The following is a 24,931-nucleotide window of genomic DNA, read 5'->3' as shown; positions in this document are numbered from 1 at the left end:
GAGGTCAGGATGTGGAATTACCTGATCTCTGAAACCAGACTGGAATGGAATATGCTCTCTCTCTATCTCTGGAAGGACTCACTCTGTTTACCTAATTCCAGAAGTATTAGGCATAGGTTGGCAAGAGCCAAGGATTGCGGAACCCATGATGTGTGCTGGAGTCTAACCAGCCAAAACTGCATCACTTGTGAATGAGAGCACCATCCGTTAAGCTTTCCTGCTGCTTGACCAGCTAGGACTATCTTACTCATTCGGGTTTTGGTTTCAGGGTTAACAGGAACTGAGTGGGAGGATTCCTTGCCCCCAGTGACTGCTCTGGCCTTCCAGGTCCTGCCGATGAGCCAGTCTGGCTGTGCTGTCATCAGCAGTGAGTGCCCTGGAATACTGTGGACCTGACTGGCTCATGAACCGGGACTAGAGACCATCACGGAAGAGGGAGCTTTGTTCTAGTAATCCATTGCCAGGCATGTCACCTTGGAGCCACCTCAGCTCCAATGAGACCCGCATCCTATGCCTCTCAGCAAGTAGGGCAGCAAAAGCGCAAATCAGCAGTGCTCAATAATAAATAATAATAATAATCCTTGCATTTGATATAGCGCCTTATCACGTTTTCAAGATATCTCAAAGCAGTTCAAAGAATATACTGTAAAGTGAATTGGCTGTATGTTTTGTGGACGAAACGCAACAGCCAATTGCGCACAGCAGTGTCCCACAAACAGCCGTGGGTGGATTGAGTGACCAAATTATTATTAGTGTTTTTTTAAGGGATTATTACCCCCGGAAAAGCAATCCGCCAATTGATTAACAATTGGGTCCCTACTTACTGCTGGTAAACAGAAGCGTGTGGAGTCAGAAAACTTGCCCAACGTTTCGTCCTGCCCGGGAATCAAACCCAGGACCTCTTGCTTGCGAGGCGAGTGCTCTAATCACTGAGCTACAGGACTCAACGGCGAGCTATATTGTTTCTGCTGGTTAAAGTCCAGCTGTAACCCCAAACACACACTCGGGGCTCCCCAGGCCTTGGCTCTTGTGCCTAATACTCACTGGGAATAAGTGAGCAGGGTGTGTCCCTCCTGGGGGGGGGAGAGAGAGAGAGAGAGAGTGTGTGCCCATTCCATTCCAGACCAACGGAAACCAGACATGTGGTGCTCTCAGCAGTTTGGTTTGGAGCCTGTGAAGCAGGGTGAGGGGTTTCCGGCTGACAGAGAGAGAGAGGCGCGGCTGATTTATAGACTGAGGCTACACACAAAGCTTTCCTGTCCCTATAGAATGTGGGTTTTGAACACAGGCCAACTAACCTGCTTGTAACTGCCTCTAGCACCTGGAGAGGAAGACAGGGAGAGCGCGAGGGAGAGAGAGAGAGTGCAGTGCTGAGGTTAGCCTGAGTTCCTTACTATCTTGGTCTGTTTGCAAACTGTGGAGAAAGCAGCTGTGCCCTGAAATGGTTCACAAGAACATAAGAGTTTGCTGATGAGAAAAGATCAAGGTCCATCTAGAATACAATGTTATTGTATTACAGAGCGCTCAGAATTTGGTAAATTCTGTAACAGAGCCTGAATTTTGAAGCTGTTTTTTCTGTCACTTTCTTTTGAGCATCTATGGAAAAGGGAGCTTCAAAGTCGAAACTGAATTCAGCGATTTGCCAAATTCTGGACACCTAAACTGGGTGAATTTGGGTAAAGTCATTGGGAACACTCAGCAGATCAGCATCTACGGAGAGAGGAAAGTCAGTTAACGTCTCATGTCGATGATCCTGCGCCTGAAAAGCTCCTGCCATCCTGCTCCTAATACTCTCCAGAATTAGGTAAGCAGGATGCATCCCTCCAGGGAGAGAGAGAGAGTGCATACCATTCCAACAAACTATCTCTGGGATTGCTATGTGTAGATGGGAGGCCTGGAATTCTCAGCTTGGTTTGGAGACTCTTAAGCAACGGTGATGGGTTTCCCTGTGTGTCAGACACCCGGCTGGGCAACAAAACGTCACGAAGCAATAGACGCTGGATACTCACGTTGCATATCCATACACGATGTTGCCGGTGGGAGCGAGGGCTTGTGCCTCGGAGGGAATGTAGTTCTGATTGTACCTGTGAAGCACAATGATAGCAGTGACTATCATTTACCCGCTGCCAGCAGATAAACTGGGTGCTGCTGAGCCAGGAGGTATCTAGAGCTGATGTAGCGGCCAAATTGGCAAAACCAAGTCATCTGTGGAAATACGGGAGGCACATTCCTGCAAACCTTCCTTCAGTGGACTCACTCTCTCTCTCTTTCCCAATCATTCACTATCTTTCTCTCTCTATCTCTCTCTTGCTCACTCTCTATCTCTTCCCCCTCTCTCTTCCTCTCTCTCTCTCTCTCTCTCTCTCTCTGCCCACCTCCACCCCCCACTTACTCTCTCCTTCGCTTTCTCTTCCTCCAACTCCACACTCCGCAATGCATAACAATCAAACAAAAAAATTACGTTATAGGAGGGGGGGAGTGGGGAAAGGAGAGACGAGAGAGGTGAGAGGGTGGAGGAAAGGGGGCAAAGGGGAGAGGAGGGTGGGTTGAGGGGAGTGGGGGAAGAGAGGAGTGGGGAGTGGAGAGAGAGAGGGTAGGGGAGAAGGGAGAGAGGAGAGGGGAGAGGAGGAGGGGTGAGAGGTGAGGAGGGGAGGAGGGAGCCAGACTCACCATTTCCTGCACATGTCCAGTAGGACCACGTTAAGTGCTGTCTTCTTCTCCTGCATCTTCCACAGCACCTTCTGAACGTTGATACAGTTTTCCGGTTTGTAGGGATTTGGTGCGTTGATCGGCACAATGTAATTCCGGCCGGAACACTCGTACCCGTGTCCAGCGTAGTAGAAAACAGCTGCGAGAGCAGAGGCAGAGAGTCAGACAACAACAGCAGCAGCAACAACAGGTAAAATACTGCAGACCCTGGAAATCTGAAATAAAAACAGAAGTTGCTGGGACCTCAGTTTAACTCAGGACCTCGGTTTAACGACTCATCTGAAAGACGGCAACTCTGACAATGCAATACCCCCCCACCAAGCGCTGCGCTGGAGCGTCATCTTAGAACACTCGTTAACTCACTCTCCTCTCTCCATAGATGCTGCCTGACTGACTGAGCGTTCCCAACGACTTCTGTTTTTATAACAACAACAACTGGCTTTTACTTCAGATAATGTCAGGCTGGATCAGTCGTTAGCCTCCGTGTCATAAGGTTACAGATTTGGGCTCCACGTTGAGATTTGGAACTTATATAGTCTAAGCTGATGCTCTAATGAAGTATTGGGGCTGGTGGGGGGGGTGGTGGGGGGTTGCATTGTCAGAGGTGCCGTCCTTCGGATGAGACGAAGTTCAGGTTCAGGTGGATGTTAAAGATCCCATGGCATTATTCGAACAGTTTCTCTCTCCTGATGTTCTGGCCAACAATCCCCAGATAAAATTAATCATTCACTTCCTAGCTGTGTGCGTATGCAAAATTGCTGTGCGCAAATTGGTTTCCATGTTTGCCTACAAATACGCAGTCACTACACTTTACAATATATCTTATGAAGTGCTTTGGGATGACTTTTTGATGTGAAAGGTGCTGTATCAAATGTAAGGATTATTGTTGTTTTATTATTATTATTATTATTATTATACTACTGAGTGGCCTTCAGACTAGCTCTCTGGAAATGCTGGACACTTTTATCATATTAATAATAATAATAATCCTTGCATTTGATACAGCAACTTATCACGTCTTCGAGGCATCTTAAAGAACTTCACAGGATATACTGTAAAGTGCAGTGACTTGTATAATTTGTGGGCGAAGCTCGGCAGCCAATTGTGCACAGCGGTGTCCCACAAACAGTCGTGGATTGAGTGACCAAATTCATATTATTTTTTGAAGGGATTATTAACCCCCGGAAAGCGATCCGCCAATCGGCTAACAAGTGGGTTCCTGCTTACTACTCGGTAAAGAGAAGAGTGTGTGGAGTAAGGAAACTTGCCTAAGATTTCACTCTGCCTGGGAATCGGGCCTCTTGCTTGATAATAATAATAATTTGCCACTGAAAGAACCACAGGCCACACAAAGGGACGAATATTCTCCGTATCTGCACCATAAACTGTGAACTCTGTAACCAACACTCAACCACACAGCAACAGAATCTGGGGTCCCAGCCCCTATTACTCTTTAGGTTAAATTGCAGGTGTCACGTTCTCAACATCTATTTCGAGGCGACAGTGACGGCCCTGGCTGGTGGAGAGCCTATTATCCCTGCTGCAGCCAAATCTGGGTCCTGTCAGCAGTCGCAGTACCTGTCCTGGAGCAGAGACTCCTAGTGCCCCGGTGTGTGTCTGCAGCAGAGGGACAGAATGAGACTGCATCCTCTCACTCCGTGCGCGAGTGTGTGTGTGTTGTCTCTCCTCTCCCCCATTACCAAACACGGAGGTGAAAGAGCGAGAGGCCTGAAATAGCACATACCCTTCCCTCATCACCCTCAGCCCCCACTGCACTCCTCCAATCTGTCATCTGTCTGCTCCCAGCCTGACACGAATGGTGCCAGACACACACTCACACAGCCATTTCACCTTCAGCAACTAAGGGGTCTTTACTTCCACTGTGCTCCGATTCACAGCTGACTTCAGGTATAAATAACATTTCTCCAAATAAATAACATTTGGTTCAACGCCTCTCACATCAGGAGGTTGTCTCAAAGCGCTTCACAGGATATTCTGCAAAGTGGAGTGATTGTGTGCTTAGTGGGTGAACACAGCAGCCGGTTTGCGCACAGCAGCATCCCACAAACAAGCCGTGGAGCGAGTGACCAATTTAATTTGTGGGATTGTTGCCCAGGAGAGAGAAACTCCCTTCTCTTTTCGAATAGCCCCACGGGATGTTTAATGTGCACATGAACAGGCAGACAGGACCTTGTTTTAATGTCTCATCTGAAAGACGGCACCTCTGACAACGAAACATCCGCCAGCGCTGCAGCAGAATGTCAGCTTAGACGATGTGATTCCAAGTCCAGATGTTAGGCTTCAACCCACAACCTTCAGAATCAGAGGCGAGAGCCCTACCACTGCACCAGGCTGACACATCCAGCCGGGAAGTGATGAAGGTGTGGATGATAACAGTGGAGACCGGAACAGGTCGGCTCAGATCTACAGCGACACTGAATGATCCACAGCAACACTGAATGAGGACATGTGCTAAACTGGGTTCCAGCCACACTGTAACCGATGTAACATAACACAGGCCCACACACAGCTTCCAGAGCCCATGTTAAACTCTCCTCCATCTGCTTCTCTCGTCTGCCGCTGGGGACATGCCTATACATAGCGAGGTATGTGCTCAGCAAGAGCTGGGCCGAGAGGGTGCAGAGCTGAGCTCACTCATGCTAACAGCTGGGCCTGAGCACAGCCCAGAGAGCTACAGCGCTCCTCACACACAGCCGAACAGGACCTTATAGTCTGACAATAAACCTTGCATTTAGTATAGCACCTTATCAAGTCGGAAGGACGTCTCAAAGCGCTTCACAGGATTTACTGTGACTGTGTATTTTGTGAGCAGCTAGTTGCACACAGCAATGTCCCACAAACATTGTGAGTGAGTGACACATTTTAATTGGGGGATTGTTGGACAGGACACAGGTGGCGAGAAACTCCCTTCTCTTTTTGAATAGTGTCATAGGATCTTTAACATGCACCTGAACTGGCAGACAGTATCTTGGTTTAACTTCTCATCCAAAGGATGGCACCTCCAACAATGGAACACATCCCCAGGACTGCATTGGAGCATCAGCTTAGACTATGTTATTTCAATTCCCCATGTGGAGCTTGAACCCACAACCTTCTGACTCAGAGGCAAGAGCTCTGCCACTCAGCCAAGGGGTTTTACAACAACAACAAATTGCATTATACATTATATAGCGCCTTTCACATCGGAATGATGTCTGAAAGCACAGAACAGTCAAGAGTTTGCACCTGAGCTGGGGGCTGGAGTCAAGAGGGTTGGAAAGCCATGTAGGTGGGGCTAGTGCAGATGGGGACGGGATAGTTTGGATGGGACGGGGTCAGTGTGGGCGGAGCTGACACGGTCAAGTGTAGGTGAAGGCGGGGATAGTGTAGGCAGAGGTAGGGCCAGTGTAGGCAGAGGCGGGGATAGTGTAGGCAGAGGTAGGGCCAGTGTAGGCAGAGGCGGGGCTAGTGTAGGCAAAGGCGGGGCTAGTGTAGGCGGCGGTGGGGCTAGTGTAGGCAAAGGTGGGGCTAGTGTAAGCAAAGGCGGGGCTAGTGAAGGTAGAGAGGCGTGGCTAGTATAGGCAAAGGCGGGGCTAGTGTAGGCAGAGACAGGGCTAGTGTACGCAAAGGCGGGGCTAGTGAAGGCAAAGGCGGGGCTAGTGTAGGCGGAGGTGGGGCTGGCTCACCGTATACGCCGGAGTCCAGGAGCTGCAGGAAGTGGCCCACTGCGCCCAGCAGCTCCTCTTTGCTGAGGTCCAGCAGGGAGAGGACGCGGAATCCCAGCTGCTGCAGCAGGTGTGAGAGCTCAAACACATCCATCATGGTGGCCAAGAGCCGTGGGTGGTTTGTGTAGTTCATGTTCCCAATCAGCAGGGCCACCTTGTCTGTCGCTGCAGAGAGAGAGAGAGAGGGGGAGACAGAGGGGGTCAGTGAGTTCACAGCACTCCCCAGCCAGAGATCAGCCTTACAGAGGGAATGAGGGTGAGGGTGAGGTGGTCAGATGGGCCGAAGGGTCTTCTTAATCCAAATAATAATAATCGTTGCATTTGATATAACACCTTCTTACGTCTTCGAGGCGTCTCAAAGTGCTTCACAGAACATACTATAAATCGACTGTATACTTTGTGGGCGAAACACAACAGCCAATTGCGCGCAGCAGTGTCCCACAAACAGTCGCGGATTGAAGTGATCAAATTAGTATTTTAAATTCTTTTTTGAACAGATTATTTCCCCCGAAAAAGCGATCCGCCAATTGACTAATACAACTGGGCTCCTACTTAAATGCTGGTAAATAGAGACGTGTGTGTGGAGCATGGAAACTTGTCCAACGTTTCGCCCTGACCCCCTGGGTCATCGAACCCAGGTCCTCTCGCTTGCGAAGCGAGTGCTCTAACCACTGAGCTACTGGACTGCACATAGGGATGTGGGGGGAGTGGAAGTCGGATGGGCTGAAGGGTCTTCTTAATCCAAACCAATCCTGTGATGTTGCAAGTGAGGAAACCTGCAGTGTTTCTCTCACAGAGCAGTGAGAGAGTGACACCCTCACCCACGGGGGGGGTGTGTGGGAGAGACTTTCAAGAGGTACCTAAACTCTATACAAATCGGCCCACAATATTGACAGCCAAACCAACATTTAAAATCAACATACCACATGGCTGTGTCATCAGCATGTCTTTGTGTGTGTGTGGGGGGAAGGGGGGAAGATAAAATCAGCTCCATACACTGTATATGCGGTTGGGAGGGGAGAGATATAAAGATGTGAACTTTGAAAACTACCAATGACTATCGCCAGTGAACGTTGTGTGTAGGAGGCATTAAAGGCAATTCCACAAAATACAATCTGTTTTATCCTCATCTCCTGTTACTGAACTTTACTCTCGGGGGGTGAGGGGGTGGGAGAGGGAGGGTATTTGCTACATGTATTGGAGGGTTTTAGCCAAAGGTGATTGCAATGTGTGAGTAAATGATGAGAACAGCTTACCACAGAATCGGGGAGTGTGAGCTGCGGCTGAAAGAGAGCGAATATCCAACGGTCAACAAAAGCTCACAGTTCTGTACAAGAACCACAACAACAACTTGCATTTATATAGCACCCCAGAGCGCTTGACACTGGTGGAGTCTGACGCCAAGCCAGGGGGTGAGGGAGGGGGAAGGTGATCGAAAGCACAATTAAAAGGAAGGTATTTAGGTGGGACTTGAAGATGGGGAGGGAGGGGAGGGAGGGGACAAGGCGAAGGGATTGAGGGAGCGTTCCAGAGTTTTGGGGTGTAATAGCTGAAGGCATGGCCCCCGATGGTGGAGCGGAGGGGACAAGGGACAAACTGGAGGCCGTAGCCGGTGATGGAGTGGAGGGGTTAGCAGGTCGGAGAGGTAGGGAGGTGTGAGGGCATGAAGTGATTTGAAAACGAGTGAGAGGATCTTGAAATCGATCCGTTCGGTAATTGGGAGCCAAACAAGGACTGGTGGGATGAAACATCAGTCAACACTCAGTGTCTCCAGAGCAGAGAACACAGCTCCTTTACATTGTCACTCACAAACCAAACACAGTAAAACTCACATATGTCGTATCAGTCGTATTTAATGTAATATGAGTTACGAGCTGATTAATACAAGTAGTGAAATCTAAGTGGTTTTGATTGGAAACTGAATAGGATTTGATACTATACTACTACTTATGATAATCCTTGCATTTGATATAGCGGCTGATCACGTCTTCTAGACGTGTCAAACTGCTGCACAGGATATACTGTAAAGTGAACTGACTGTTTTGTGGGCAAAATCCGGCAGCCAATTGCACACAGCAGCGTCCCACAAACAGTTGTCGATTGAGTGACCAAATTATTATTATTTTGAAAAAAAAATTCTCAGGGATTATTACCCCCAAGTTTTTGTTGGATCATTGAGCAGAGACAGGAAATGTGTCCGATTCTGTCTTTCCAAACCCAAAGCTAAGAGCGAGCTAACCAGCACCAACACAGATAAAAGCTCGGATCATCGCTTACGTTTCCAAGTGTAACAATCTCATTCTGTAATACTTCTGTATTACTGCAGTGTGTTTTACACTCATCCTGAGGTTGACTATCTGGTCGCTTCACAGTCGACTAGGTCGAGTATTTTTTTTTGAAGGAATTATTACCTCCAGAAAAGCTATCCTCCAATCGACTAACAACTAGGTTCTTACTGCTGGGTAAACAGAAGTGTGTTGAGTAAGAAAACCTGACCAACGTTTCTCCCTTCCAGGAATCAAACCCAGGTACTCTCGCTTGCGAGGTGAGTGCTCTAACCACTGAGCTATAGCTGGTTTCCCAGCTGTCAGGAAGTCTTGCCGAAACTGGTTCACCGGAAAACATTTTAATTTATTTGGGGATTGAAATGTTTTCTGTACAGACACGAGAGGAAATGAACATTCAGACCTCAGACCTACCTGCCTGGCCGCCTGATGTGGGGGATTGAGCACCTCTCCACCTCTCACCGCAGTCTGCAATTCAATCAGAGCGCGTTAACTCTCAGATGTCTAAACCCCTGGTCAAGCTTGTTGAAGAGAACCCGGTTCCTCTCGTTTGTGAGGCAAGTAGTCTAACCTCTATGCTACAGGACTCTACGTCTGGTGAAGGCTGTGTTGTCGGGGGCGGCAGTAGGATCTGGTGTAATACTTTATAATAATAATCCTTACATTTGATATAGCACCTTATCACATCTTCTATCACATCACAGAATCTACTGTGAAGTCACAAACAGTCGTGGATTTGAGTAACCAAATTGTTATTTTTTTAAGAGATTATTACCCCGGAAAAACGATCCGCCAATCGACTAACAACCGGGTTCCTACTTACTGCTGGTAAACAGAGGCATGTGGAGTAAGGAAGCACGTGAAATGTTTTGCCCTGCCCAGGAATCAAACCCAAGTCCTCTTGCTTGCGAAGCGAGCTCTCTAACCAATGAGCTACAGGGCTCCACAAAGTAACAAGGCAGCAGAACAAGAGGACATAGGTTTACAGCCGCAAATGGTAATTGCAGGACAGACACCAGGAAGTTTTTGCTTACGCAGAGCGTAATTAATAAGTTGAGGCTAGGACATTGGAACTTATATCAAAGCACATCGATGCTGTGATAGGGGGAGGATGGTAGGTAAGTCTGTCTTGAGGTGGTTCAAGAGTCACATGTTGAGCGTGAAAGGGCAAGAGATGGACTTTGTCGTGCAGATGGTTACATAGGTCTGGCGCTTCCATGCCCACCATGTGTCTCTGAATCCATTTCACATGATAAAAACAATCACACCAAGAGCACTTGCCTGGCACGCTGACAGCCGGGGATGGTACTGCTTTCGGAATGCTGTCAACTGGAAGAGGACAGGAGAACATGTTACACAGGAACATAGAAACAGGAGGAGGCCATTCAGCCCCTCGAGCCTGTTCTGCCATTCTATAAGATCATGGCTGATCTGTACCTCAACTCCAATTTCCCGCCTTTGCTCCATATTCCTTGATACCCTGACCTAACAAACATCTATCCACCTCAGTCAGTCTTTCACTTGACCCAACATCCACAGCTTTTTGGGGGAGAGCAATTTAAACTATAATAATGTTCCTCAGATGGGATTTCACACTGAGCAGTCAACATAACCCTAAGATTTACACTAAAGATACAGTGGGCACTTCCAAGCCTGGCTCAGTGGGAGCCTCTTATTCAGTAGATTGTGGGTTTGTATTCGCTGCCGCGTTCACCCACAAAATACACAGTTACTACACTTTTCAGTATGAGATCTTTAACATTCACCCAAACTGATAAATAACCGGTTTAATATCTCATCCGAAGGATGGCACTTTCGACAAAGCAGGATCTCCCAAACCCCAGCTCTGCACTGGAGAGTCAGCCTGGACTGTGAGTTCAACGTTCTGACCACAAGGCAGAAGAGAACCTCAGCCCTGTAGGAAAAGTCATGGAGCGAAAGGCAGTGTATATTTCAGCTCGAGATTATATTTGGAATGCAATACTTTTTCCACTCTTAGCTTGTTTCAGCTCCCTGCTCACATACTGAGTCAGCTCTCAGTCTCGTGCTGTGTGTTGCCAAAGCCAACAGTGCTTTGAGCCAGAAGGTTTTAAGCCTATTCCATCAGCTCCACTTCATCTGTTGAAGTTGTAACTGGTGCAGTTAGATAATCTGTGGGCGTTTGATTTATTTCCGTTCCCTTTAATATATGAACCCTTACTGAAATGATTTGCATCCAGAGTGAATCAGTCAATACCATGGGAACAGTGAGGTTTTTCTCCCCCTCCCCCGCTTCTCTCATTTCTTCTTCCTTTCTGAAGATCCTAGCTGGACAAGCAGTGGGAAAGCTTGCCAGGCAGTGATATCAATGGCAAGCTCTGGGTTTTAGCTGGTTAGACTCCAGCAGTTACTCCAACCCACATTCTGGGCTCCCCAAGCCTTGGCTCTTGGCCAACCTGCGCCTAATACTATCCGGAATTTGGTAAGCAGGGTGCGTCCCTCCAGGGAGAGGGGGAGAGAGAGAGAGAGAGTGTGTGTATTCCATCACAATAACCTATCTCTGGGATTGCCATGTGTAGGTGGGAGCCCTGGAATTCTCAGCTTGGTTTGGAGACTCCTAAGCAATGGTGATGGGTTTCCACACGTGTCAGACACCCGGCTGGGGGGGGGGGGGAACATTCTGAAGGTGGTGACACACACACACTGGGCTAACACTCTTCAGGTATCAATGTCCCCTGATAATTTGTCCAATTTCGGGTCAGACTTCACACACAAGGCTAGACAGTGACTCTCAACAGCCTGTCTGGCTGTCGGTGCCCAAAGCCCTCCTCAGCCTGGCAATGCACATACACACACACTCCCCACCAGGGGCACTGGTTGGGAAGCTCAGAGTAGGACTTTACAAGTACAATTTTTCCTAATAGAACTCCTCACCAGCTCTTGTTTGTACAGCACCTTCTGCGTGAGGAACAGCTTCACAGACTGCGGGTAATTAGTAACAAGGCCAGGCCTGTCACACACAGATTATCAGAGATAACCAGAGATTACCACACTGTGGTGCAATACAGTGCGAGCATTTGGCAGACAGCAAATTTTGAGACATCTCAACTACGTGATAATAATAATAATAATCCTTGCATTTGATATAGCGCCTTATCACGTCGCAAAGCGCTTCACAGAATAAAGTGAATTGACTGTATATTTTGTGCGAAATGCGGCAGCTAATTGTAAAAGTGATCCACCTATCGACCTACTTAATTTTAGGTAAACAGAAGAGTAAGGAAACTTCACGCAGGGCAGCGTCTCGGAGCCCTAAAGGTTGAAATTTAACTGGCGTTACTCGCTTGGCTATGCAGCACACTGATAGGATCATGTTCCCACAGCTACACTCAAAACACCAACCAACACCCTGTAATCTGAAAGAAGAGACTGGGAAAAAAGCCAGGAGGTGGTGGGGTGGGGGGGGGGGAGACAGGTCTTGGAGTTGGCTGAGGCTTGGTGAGGTGGAGAAAATCTCCTGGAAGGTCAGCTCTTTGTTGCTGGGACTCAGCGTCACTGGCGAGCGGTGAAGACGACAGTGGCTGGTAATTACCTACGCTCACATCGGCTGGGCAGCTCCAGCACTCCTCCCCTCCCCTGTCGCTGGTCACCGCGCACAGGTACGTGCCCTGGTCTCTGAGCTCCGTGTGGGGGATCTGAGCACAGAAAGAACGTTAGTCAGCACAGCCCACACACACAACACACACTCGCTCCCTCCCTCCCTCTCTCCCTCATCAAATCATCATCATCCTTATACTTTACACAGTGTCTTAGTGCTTCCTCAATGCGCCTCAAAGCGCTTCACAGGATTCACTGTAAAGTGCAGTGAACATACAATTTTGTATGTGAACGAAGCAGCCATTTGCACGGGACAATATTCCACAAACAGCTGTGAAACATTCTGAAGATTGGTTTTATTAACTGACATTGTTGGCCAGGGATCTGGGGGCAGGGAATCATCCTGCTCAGCTCCTGTTAACCCTGCAAGCCAAAGCACTAACAAGTAGGGTGGTCCTAGCTAGACAAGCAGCAGGAAAGCTTGCCGGACAGCAATATCAATGGCAAGCTATGCGGGTTTTAGCTGATTAAACTCCAGCAGTTATCCCAACGCACACTCTGGGCTCCCCCCAAGCGTTGGTTCTTGCCAACCTGCGCCTAATATTTTACGGAATTAGGTAAACAGGATACGTCCCTCCAGGGGGAGAGAGAGAGAGAGAGAGTGCATTCCATTCCAACAATCTATCTCTGGGATTTCCATCTATAAGTGGGATGCATGGAAATCTCAGTGTAGTTTGGAGACTGTTAATCACGGTGATGGGTTTCTGCGTGTGTCAGACACCCCGCTGACCATCCCCCCAAAAAGTAAAGTAATAGACTCTCATATTACAGACTTGTCGAAAGATCATGGAACTGCCTGACTCCCCGCTTACCAGCATCTCCTCCTTCCTGTGATGGGGTAACGGGGTCCCGTTTCTGTACCACTGGTAACTGGGAGCAGGGATTCCGAAGGCAATGCACCTGAGACTTGCTCTGTGCCCAACCCGCACCGTCTGAGATTCCGGCTGGAGTCCGATGACCAGACTTCCTTGCCATGCGTGGGGCAGCCCTACAGTAAAGAGAACATAGCTTAGAGTTACACTCAGCACCGACACCTGTGTCAAACAGTATATTATTCTACAGTTATTATTGGAGCTGAACGGGCTCCAAGGTGACATGTTTGCCAACGGAATATCGGCATCGACCCAACCCTAACCCTGTGAGTGCCGGTCTATAGTCTGGTTCCTGAGCCAGGTGGGTCTACAGTATTCCAGGGCATTCACTGCTGATGACAGCATAGGCCAGCCTGAAAGGACAGACCACTCACTGGGGGTAGGGAGTCATCCCACTCAGCTCCTGTTAACCATGCAAGCCAAAGCCCTAACGGGTAGGGTGATCCTAGTTGGACAAGAAGTAGGAAAGCTTGCCAGGCAGCGCTATCAATGGCAAACTATGCGGTGCGAAAAAAATTGAATTTGAATGGGAATTGTAATAACTATAATAATAATCCTTGCATTTGATATAGCACCTTATCGCGTCTTTGAGACATCTCAAAGCGCTTCACATATACTACAGTATATTATATATTATATTGTAAAGTGAATTGACTATATTTTGTGGGCGAAACATAGCAGCCAATTGCACACAGCAGCGTCCCACAAAGAGTCGTGGATTGAGTGACTAAATTATTATTTTTATTTATATGTTTTTTTGAAGGAATTCTTATCCCCTGAAAAGCTGTCCACCAATCGACTAACCAGGTTCCTACCTACTGCTAGGTAAACAGAGGCGTGTGGTGTATGGAAACTTGCCCAACATTTCGCCCTGTTCAGAAACCAGGTCCTCTCGCTTGCGAGGCAAGTGCTCTAATCACTGAGTTACACAACTCCAGTAATCTAGTATAATCCATTAACTCAGGGCATTTATTGTATAACACCTATGATCATGGAACATCTCAAAGCTCTTTATGGTGCTTTAATAATTGATGTGCTTTTAATTTAACTCCATTCCAACTATCTATCTCTGGGATTTTCACGCGTAGGTGGGATGCATGGAATTTTCAGTTTGGTTTGGAGACTCTTAAATTTTCAGACAACCCTATAAAATCGCTGTTGAAGGAACCCAAATGCCTTCCTTTGTGCCTCTTATTTCCTATCGGAGAGGGTAGTTACCAGATTTGATGGGATGAACCTTGATCCTTGCCCAGGAGCTGAACACATAGTGGTCCTGCTGGTCACTGACACGGCAGATGTACATTCCAGGCTTCTTCTCCGCCAGGGCTGGCTGGGTGGCACCCACCATCTGCAAACACGCAGCTACAGTCACAGGCTGCTACAGGTGCCACGCAGCGGGTGAGGTGTCTCCCACACTCCACCCCCCAACACACACACCCACCCACTCACCCCTCCCATCCACACCCTCCCACACACCCCCACGCCCACTCCCATTCCCACCGCAATCCATCCAGACACACACACACGTGCTCACACACACAACAAACCTATGCACTACCAAACTCACACGTCAACATCCATCCACTTACATACCCACACCAACACACATCTCCACCGGTAAGGTTCCACAACACACCCACTCACCTACACACCCACGCACACCTACACACCCACGCACACCTACACCCCCACGCACACCTACACACCCACGCACACCTACACACCCATGCACACCTACACACCCACGCACACCTACACACCCACGCACACCCACACACTCCTACACACACCTACATCCCCACGAACACCTACACACCCACGCACACCTACACACCCACGCACACCTACACACCCACGCACACCTACACACCCACACACTCCTACACACACCGACATCCCCACGAACACCTACATCCCCACGCATACCTACACACCCACACACACCTACACACCCACACACACCTACACACCCACGCACACCTACATCCCCACACCCACCTACACATCCACGCACACCTACATCTCCATGCATACCTACATCCCCACACACCCGCACACATCTACACACACATCTACACACCCACGCACACCGGCCGGTGAGATTATACACACACGGCTGACAGTTTGCGAGGTTGCACATGGGGCGTTGAGAGCCTCTCCTAATGCTCCCCACTGCACAGCACAATTGGGAAAGTCGTCCAGGGGCAGAGGCCAAATTCCCCCCCGTTCACAATTATGTGATTGTATTGTATCGCTGTGTGATTTAGGATGTATCAAAAGATCACTAGCCCAAATAGTGGGGTAATCCTGCCACTGTATAAATCATTGGTGAGACCATACTTAGAGTACTGTGTACAGTTCTGGTCATCACCGTACAAAAAGGATTTTGAAGAAATTGAGAAGATACAGAGGAGGGCAACCAGAATGATTGAGGGAATGGAAGGACTGGACTATGAGGAGTGACTAAGTAAACTGGGCATATTCACGCTGGAAAAGAGAAGATTGAGAGGCGACATGATTGCTGTATGGAAGATTATAAAGGGGCCAAACAATATAGATCATGAGAGGCTGTTTCAACTTGTCCAGAATAGTAAAACCAGAGGACACGGCCTGCGATTGAAGGGGTCAAATTCCGAATGAATCTATGCAAACACTATTTCAATGAGCAAATAGTGAAGCTGTGGAACAGGTTGAAGCAGGAAGTGTTGATTCCTTCAAACACAATTTAGATCACTTTCTTTTAGGAAACAACATTACGGGATATAACACATAGGTAGTTTGGGACATATGTACATGTGGAAGGAGGAAGGCGAACTAGATAGATCTTGGTCTAGGATTGTTTATGTTCTTATGATTTACAGGCTACTGAACCCACAAACACCAGCTCCCCATCCACAGCTTGGATTTCAACTTTGGCATTGTTCGTCCAACAACCCCTTCCCCTTTCCCACCCCCGGACCACTTTCTGTGTGGGAGAAGGAACTCTTACGAACCCCTTCTTTCACATCTGAGGTTACGACCTTGACCTCATGCTCTGTTGCTTCCCCCCACCCACACCTTCTCTCCCCAGAAGAGAGCTTAGTGTGGAATCAGGACTAAATGAATGGGTGCTTCCCACGCACATAGAGAACCTCAACGCTCTCTCTGTCTTTCCACAAGAGCATTGTTTCAGAAAAAAACCCATTGCATTGAGGGGAAACCCCCCGAGAGACTGAATGACAGGCAATTACATGTCAATGTGTATTTATGTGTTTTATTGACTGTTGCCCTTTCAAATGGTATGATGTGGAAGGGTACAGCCAATGACTGGCACCCAGTTCGAGTCCTAGTTAATCCACACTCCCTCAGTAAACTCAGTCAACTAAATCAGTTTCCAACGACAACTTCACGGCAATTGGTGGCCACTCACGCTTTCACTTCCCCTTTTTTGGCTCACAGCCCAGTGACGCTTTCGTTGCCTTTGATGTACATTGGGCGATGACCTCATTGGCCTCCATGAAAGGAATATGACTCAACTTTCCCATCATGTGAGGGACTCCATGGTCACATAAAGAACATAAATACACTTCGCACCATATTCCACTAACTGGCGCCTCCTTATTCAAACTCAACAACAGCAAGAACAACAACAACTTGCGCTTATATAGCGTCCTCCACGCAGGGTAGAGTCTCAGAGCGCTTAACTCAAACTCTGACACGTACGAGATCAAAAAATCCTTTCATTTGATCTAATTCCTTAGCACATCAGCAAAATGTCTTAAAGGGCATCACAGGATTTCCTGTAAGGTGCTGGGGGAGCATTGTTGGAGGTGCTCCATCCCCCAGTGCCTTCGCCGCCTCCTCCCTTTCCTCCTTCAAGGCCGGTCTCAAGACCTTTCTCTTTGACTGTGCCTTCAGCTCCCCTCTCGGCTCTCTACCCCTCCCCGCTCTCTCCCTTCCCTTCCCTCCCCTCACCCTGACCATCTCCCCCCTCCTCGCTCCCTCCCTTCCCTCTCCTCACCCTGATCATTTCCCCCCTGCTCGGGTCCCGACCCAACTGTCCGGCGCCTTGGGACGTCCTCCCAATGTGAAAGGCGCTCTATTAATGAAATCTTGTTGTTGTGCTAACAATATGATGTTCGATAAGACGTTACACTATCTGCCTGTTCAGGCGGATGTTAAAAATCTCTATGGCACTATTGGAAAAGAGAAGGGCGTTTCTCTTTCTCCTGGGATCCTGGCCAACAATCCTCCAAATAAAAATAGTTGCTCACATTCCATGGCTGTTTGTGGGCCATTGCTGTGCGCAAATTGGCTGCTGTGTTCATCTACAAAATACACAGTCACTACACTTTGCAGGAAATCCTGTGAAGCAAATCCTTTGCGATGTTCTCCCGATGTGAAAGGTGTTCTATCAAATGTAAGGAGAGCTTGCTACTGTAATACAACAACAACAACAAGATTGCATCTATAGAGCGTCGGGAGGACGTCCCAAGGCACTGGACAGTTGGGTCGGAACCCGAACAGGGGGGAAATGGTCAGGGTGAGGGAAGGGAGGGAGCGAGGAGGGGAGGGAAGGGAGGGAGCGAGGAGTGGGTAGAGAGTCGAGAGGGGATCTGAAGGCACGGTTGAAGAGAGAGGAGTGTAGCAATATTTTCTGAAGTTGGACCATTTTTATAAGAACAAGTTGTCGTCGTTGTCATCTCGACATTGCTTGGCTTAAACCGACCATGTCCGAAAAAATGATCTGGTGCTGGAGATGACACCAGAGGTCAGTAACAGAGAGAATAATAAGAATCCTTGCATTTGATACAGGGCCTTATCACATCAAATTTTTTAAGGGATTGTTATCCCCGGCAAAGCGATCCGCCAATCGACTAACAACTGGGATCCTACTTACTGCTGGGTAAACAGAGGCGTGTGGAATAAGGAAAACTGCCTAAGGTTTTGCTCTGCCCGGGAATCGAACCCGGGTCCTCTCACTTGTGAGGCAAGTGCTCTAACCATTGAAGTACAGGACTGCACCAATGGAGTCTTCAGAATGGTGAAAACCCAAGAGAGGTGGGACCGTTAGTGGTCAAGTTGTCCTATGTTAAGGGTCTCCACATCAAGCACTGCTCGTGTGTGCAGAGAGTCTCAGAATAACAACAAGAGTCACGCAGATCTCTGGGGAGGTCTTTTACACTGTAAAAAGGTTCCCAACACTGCAGTGGCTGCATGGTGCACAGTGTGGTGTCCAAAGTTCCTGTTTCTTCCATTTTGGTCTCCGTGGCAGTGGGGGGAGTGGAGGGGTTTAGGAATGGGCTGAGGGAGAACAAGATCTGATCAACTGTGTGTTAACAGGGGCTGACACTCAACAACACTGCTGCCACTTAACAACAAGCATGAGGGCTGCAGGGGCTAAACACCGAGAGCTGGTGGTAGTGGGGGGTTAAACACAGGAGAGAAAGCGAGAGGATAGAGATATTTCCTGGTGGGAAATGTAGTGGCTGGTTAAGGAATGGGATAAGCTCACCACGCTATCCCCAGCAAACACCCTGTGACAGGCTCAAAGACAGGACGGAAAGGGAAACCACAGGAGTGTTTGGATGCTCTGATCCTAACCCCCTCCTCCGTCTCACTCTGACTGCAACAACACTAACAGCCTCTCCTATTGAGAAGCCGAGCACACCTGGCCCTGTGTCCTCCAGCACTGCTCCCACACAGAGACAACTACGGTCCGGTTTGGAAGGGTTAATCAACACTGCTTTTGCTGGGTGTGTATCACAGTACAACAACAGCAGCTTGCACGTTTACAGCTCCCTTCATGCAGGGTAGCGTCTCGGAGTGCTGAACAATGGCAGAAAACATGAACATCTGTCAAAAGATCGGGTGTGGTTTCAAGCCCCAAGGTTCGGACTTGGAATCACAAAATCTGAGCTCACACTGCAATGCAGCTCTGGAGGGTGTTGCATTGTCGGAGGTGACGTCCTTCGGATGAGATGTTAAACCAAGGTCCTGTCTGCCTGTTCAGGTGGATGTTAAAGATGCCATAACGCTGTTCGAATCAAGAAGGGAGTTTCTCTCTCTCTCCCGGTGTCCTGGCCAAATAAAATTGGTCGCTCACTTCATGGGTGTTTATAGGATCTTGCTATGTGCACGGTCAAAGAGGAAGGTCTTTAGACTGGACTTGAAGGAAGCAAGACAGAAGGGGAGAGGCGGAGGGATTGCGGGATAGAGTTCCAGAGTGTGGAGGCAGAGATGCTGAATGCGCGACCGTTAATGGTGGGCTGGGAAGTGCGGGAGCCGTGGTGTAGGCTGGTGTCCGCCGAGCAGAGCGAGCGGACAGGCTGGTATGCGGTTAGGAGGTCACAGAGGGAGGGGGGAACAAGACCATGGATAACGACTTGATCAGGCGTTATATCAAATGCAAGGATTATTTTTGTTATCATAGAATCCCATTGACATGCTTTGAGGCGTCCTACCAACGTGAAAGACGAGCTATCAGATGTGAGGACTATTGCATTTTAATAAAACAAAAACGCTTCTTTAAAATCGGGTTCCACTTGTCGAGCCAGGGGCCTAGTTGGTGTAGAGCAGCAGCAAAGTAATCATTGCTTGAGCTGAACACCTCTTAGCACTATGCGAGGAGGCGCTGACTGAGAGTACAGACCTGGTTCCCCAGTACAGTACACAGATGACTGACTCGGGGCGAGTTTGGTAGATCTGACCAGCAGATGAAAGACACAGAGGGAAACACAGCTATCGACTGCTTCCACAGTCAACAAATACAGAAGTGATTGATATTGATATTATTGATATTATTATTGTTGTTGATATGGTCCCTTTTCATGTTTGCTCAGCTCCTTTCCTTCTTTCACTTTGATCAAAAGAACAAAAAATGGAAACACTACTTCAGGAAGCGAGTAGTAAACTTATGGAACTGGCTCCCTGGGGAGACTGACGATGGAAGCAGGAAATGTCATTTATTTCAAGAACAAATGAGAATGATTTCTGCTAGAAAATAATATCTGGAGATACAATGTATAGTTTGGGACATGACAGGTCAAGCGACTTCCAAGAACCACCAGGAAGGCAAACTAGATGGACCTTGGTCTTCTTCCACCAGCAAATTCTTGTGTTCTTATGTTCTTATCAATTACCCCTTATGTCCGCCTTCCCGTAGAAATTTACAGTACTGAGCGAGGCAATGAAAGAGCTGTCCATTACTCCTATTCCCCTGCGATATGGCATCTGCATATAGTGTTGGCTGACACTCCAACGCAGTGCTGGGGAGGTGCTGTTCTTCAGATGCCAGTTCAGGGGGATGTGGTACTATTGGAAAAGAGAAGGGAGTTTCTCTCTCTTCCGGTGTCCTGACCAACAATCCCCCAAATAAAATTGGTCACTCACTCCATGGCTGTTTGTGGGATATTGCTGTGCCCAAATTGGCTACAGCATTTGCCTACAAAACACACAGTCACTACACTTTATGTAAAATCCTGTGAAGTGCTTTGAGATGTCCTCTCGATGTGAAATGAGCTGTACCAATGAAAGTTTTTAAAATTATAATGTAAATATGATTAATATTGATTATTTGACCCCGTGGGAATACTGAAGCTGTTAGATTGCAAGCATGTCACTCTACAGCTTGACAGTGTGTTCCAGTAAAGGCAGAAAATCTATGCTCGATTTGGTAACAGACAAAGGAAGAGCAGTTTCCTCTCAGCTCTCTGTTGCCTGTTATGTTGCGGGTCGTGGTCTGGCTGCCGGCCTAAATCCTGTTGTCTCTTTAAGCATCTCCACCGCTCAAAATATGTAACAGGAACCTACACGGCACTGATCCCAGTCACTTTGTATCAGAGAGTCTCAATTAACGTTTGCGCTCTGATTTGCGCACAGGTTAGAACGTGAGGAAATTCCTGCAGGTAACAACTTGCTCAACTGCAGCAGCCAAGGTCTTAATACCCACGCAATTCCTGCAAGAGGTTTAAAATCATTATTAATCATTATTACCGCAAAGTATATGTAAAGAACTTGGACAATCTTGATTGATCTTAAGGAATGTGAGAGAGAGAATTTGAATCAAATGGAGTGAAGTCTGTGTTTTTGGGTTCTGTGATACATCTGATGAAGATGTTGGATTAGGTGTTATTCCTTTCCTTATTTGGAAAAAAATGTCTAACAGTTTACCTCAAGTAAATTAAATGGACATTGCGTTGATACAAGAGACTCTACAACCAACTAAGAAGACCCGAAGGACAACATTCACAAGATCAGAAATATATGGCTTTGAGTTAACCTGACATTGTCCTGATTAATAGTCTTGGTCTGCTTGGAGGAGATCTTGAAAGGATTTTATGACAAGGTGTCAAGAAAGTACAATTAATGTCAAATTGATTTTTTTCAACTTCAGGGGAACTCCCAAAGGAACTCCCAGAGGAACGCCCAAATTCCTGAGATTAAAATCTTTGGGACCTCCTGTGTGTGGAAAGATGATTGGATGGATCAATTCAGGAGTATTATTGGACAATGAAACTGTGAACTTTGATTGGGTGGAATGGCCTCTGGCTACACCTTCTTATTTCGTCATCATGTGTACAAACTTTGGTGTATAAAAGAACTAAACAAATGTTAAAAGGTTGGGACATTGTGAGTTGTACACTGTGAGACACTGGATCCCCTGGGCCGTGGCTAAACAATTAGCCAAAGAATTATTGGTGTGTTGGTGTCACCACGGAAGGTCAAAATCAGCCTAAGCCCTGAATCATCTTCTGCAGTTGTAAGCATTAAACTTGTAACTGTTTAATAACCGTCTTTTGATTACTAAATTAACCCTTTGATTTATCCATTGCCGCTGTACTACCTTACCTCAGAGTCGTAGCACATTAAAACCCCTACACTCTCCGTAAAAGAGGGAAAGACATTGGTACTTCCTCTTAACTACTTGAGAATAGCCCTTTTTGTGAGCTTTGGCCTATATATAGTCCATCTCTTGAAAGCAATGTGGGTGAGTGGAGTTTCAATGGAAAGTCCCTCGCCATTATACTGCATTAGTGCAATGACGTGTGCCCAATACTGTCAATCGTTGCCAGCACTGGCGCTTTGCAGACTGAATTTTATATTAATAATAATCATTGCATTTGATGTAGCGCCTTATCACGTCTTCGAGATGTCTCAAAGTGCTTGACATTTCACCCTGCCGGGAACTGAACCCAGGTCTCTCGCTTGTGAGACGAGTGCTCTAACCACTGAACTACAGGACTCTACAGGAATTATGTCCTTGTGGGACAGTGGCTGGGGGCAGGGAATCTTCCCACTCAGCTTCTGCAAGCAAAAGCCCTTATAGATAGGGTGGTCCTAGTTGGATAAGCAGCAGGAAATCCTCCCAGACAGTGATCTCAACAGCAAGCTATGTGGTTTTAGCTGGTTAGACTCCAACAGTTACCCCAATGCACACTCTGGGCTCCCCAAGTCTTGGCTCTTGCTAATCTACTGCAAGGTGGAATTAGGTAAACAGGGTGTGCCCCTCCAGGAAGAGAGGGAGCATTGTATTCCAGCCACAGGAATATCCTTGTGTTAGTGACTTATGTGGAACTTGCATTTTGGTTTGGTGATAAATTTCTGCTTATCACACCCAGCTGACCAAAATATATAATTCCTGCATTTGATTCACGGCGGGATGACACTTCAAAGAGGGATCTTCACAGGATATTAAGTGTAGTGACTGTGTATTTCACAAGCGAACGGTACAAGTCTCTCAAACAGCCATGAAGTTGAGTAACCAATTTTATTTGGGGGATTGTTGGCCAGGACACTGGGAGAGAGAAACTCTTTTCTCTTTTTGAATAGCGCCATCGGATCTTTAACATCCACCTGAACAGGCACAAATGTTTAACATCTCAACTGAAGGATGGCAACTCAAACATCCTCCCAATGTGAAAGTCACTTTATAAATGCAATTGTTGATGTTTCTGACGAAAGGTCATCGACCTGATAAGTTAACCCACTTTCCTCTCTCCATAGATACTGCCTGACCTGCTGCATGTTCCAGCAACTACTGTTTTTATTTGTTGTTGTTGTTGTTGCTGCTGCATTGTCAGCCTAGACTGTCCCAACATGGGTCTTAGAAACGTAGAAACATAGTAACATAGATACAGGAAGAGGCCATTCAGCTCCTCGAGCCTGTTCCGCCATTCTATAAGATCATGGCTGATCTGTACCTCAACTCCAATCACCCACCCTCACACTGTATCCCTTGATACCCTGACCTAACAATATCTATCCTTCTCAGTCTTGAGCTCATACCCTTCTGACTTAGAAGTGCTACCGAATGAGCCAGGCTGACACCCATTCAACCATCAGCAAACCAGTCTGAAAAAATAAACCTGTTTAACAGTCAGACCGTGGATTGCTGTGTCTTGACCTTGGTGCGATGAGGGCACTGCACAATCCAGAGACACTCTTACCTCCTTCTTGCCCTCAAACCACTGGTAACACAGAGGGGAAGAACCCAGGGCTGCACAGTGAAGCACCACAGGATACCCGGCAGGAACGGAGGCACAGACTGGGTGTTTGGTGATCACAATACCTACAGATGGGGAAGGAAAGGCACCATGTTTTAAAATTAGATTTGAATTTGTAAAAAGACCCTGTTCACGTGCTTAATGTTATAATAATAATAATTTTTGTATTTGATGTAACGCCTTATCATGTCTTTGAGACGTATCAAAGCACTTCACAGACTATACTGTAAAGTGAATTAATTGATTGTATATTTTTTTGGAGCGCATTGCAGCAGTCAATGGTCAACAAGTCGTGGGTTGAGTGACCAAATTATTATTATTATTTTTAATAAACTCTCTGACACATTGAAAAAGCGATCTGCCAATTGACTAATGACCGGGTTCCTGCTTATTGCTGGGTAAACAGAGGCGCATGTGTGGAGTAAGGAAACTTGTCTCAGGTTCTGCCCCGAAATTATGTTATCATGTTATTGCTTAAAGTGTAAATGAATCGTTGAGCCTGTATGTTATACCATGATTTATACCAGACCTTTTAAAGTCCAAATTCCATCACATTAATAATGATTAACATAAATAAAAGAATTATTAATTATTAATATTAATGATTAGGAATATTAATATTTGTATTATCGATATGGTTATGTTATACTATTAAACATTATACATAAATATATATTATGTATAAATTATATATACCTTAGCTACATATTAATCATATTATAATTAATATTATTAATAGTAATATTAACAATTATTATGAATAATAAGCAAATAAATAATAATTAATGTAATCTGGAGACATGAAATTCTGGAGCTGCAAAATCATCCGATCAATCACAAAACAACACAACATTCAACTGCGAGACAGAACAAGTTTGTTTCACCAGCCACAGATCGATTTCTAGTGTCAACAGCTGTTGCATTTGTCTACGTTACAAAAATAGTCATTGCACTTGCCAACATCTGCCTGTGAATCACTTCGAGCCATTTAGAGAGGAGAACGGGTGCTGAACGCGCAGGGCTGTGTGTGTCCTGTCACACCAGGGCACGCCAGGCACAGACAGGTAAAACACCCTCAAACTGCTACATCTCTCGCTGGGAAAGGCACTGAGGCAGGAAACGAAACAAACGCCTGTGTTAATATTTCTCTCAGAAAAAAGGAACAATCCAAACGAATAATTGAACACGTTGTGCTCCCGCGTCATCGAGGCCCCGACAGA

General features: G+C 47.0%; 1 protein-coding gene across 1 annotated transcript in view; it reads right to left on the bottom strand.

Annotated features, from left to right (window-relative positions):
- malt3 (MALT paracaspase 3) overlaps nucleotides 1-24,634 on the bottom strand; it is a 31,847-nt gene extending 7,213 nt beyond the window's left edge. Inside the window, exons 1-11 of the mRNA XM_007908068.2 lie at nucleotides 24,596-24,634; nucleotides 23,655-23,837; nucleotides 14,446-14,575; nucleotides 13,168-13,343; nucleotides 12,291-12,393; nucleotides 10,001-10,048; nucleotides 9,134-9,187; nucleotides 7,691-7,717; nucleotides 6,396-6,599; nucleotides 2,671-2,848; nucleotides 2,010-2,084 (exon numbers count right to left, since the gene is read on the bottom strand). Coding sequence (XP_007906259.2) covers nucleotides 2,010-2,084; nucleotides 2,671-2,848; nucleotides 6,396-6,599; nucleotides 7,691-7,717; nucleotides 9,134-9,187; nucleotides 10,001-10,048; nucleotides 12,291-12,393; nucleotides 13,168-13,343; nucleotides 14,446-14,575; nucleotides 23,655-23,837; nucleotides 24,596-24,634 — 1,217 coding nt within the window. The remainder of the gene's footprint in view (nucleotides 1-2,009; nucleotides 2,085-2,670; nucleotides 2,849-6,395; nucleotides 6,600-7,690; nucleotides 7,718-9,133; nucleotides 9,188-10,000; nucleotides 10,049-12,290; nucleotides 12,394-13,167; nucleotides 13,344-14,445; nucleotides 14,576-23,654; nucleotides 23,838-24,595) is intronic.
- Nucleotides 24,635-24,931: the final 297 nt, after the last annotated feature.

This window comes from Callorhinchus milii, unplaced genomic scaffold, assembly GCF_018977255.1.
Source record: "Callorhinchus milii isolate IMCB2004 unplaced genomic scaffold, IMCB_Cmil_1.0 Scaffold22, whole genome shotgun sequence".
NCBI classification, from domain to species: Eukaryota; Metazoa; Chordata; class Chondrichthyes; order Chimaeriformes; family Callorhinchidae; genus Callorhinchus; species Callorhinchus milii.
Note: the sequence above shows the minus strand (reverse complement) of the source record. Positions and strands in the feature narration are given on the sequence as shown.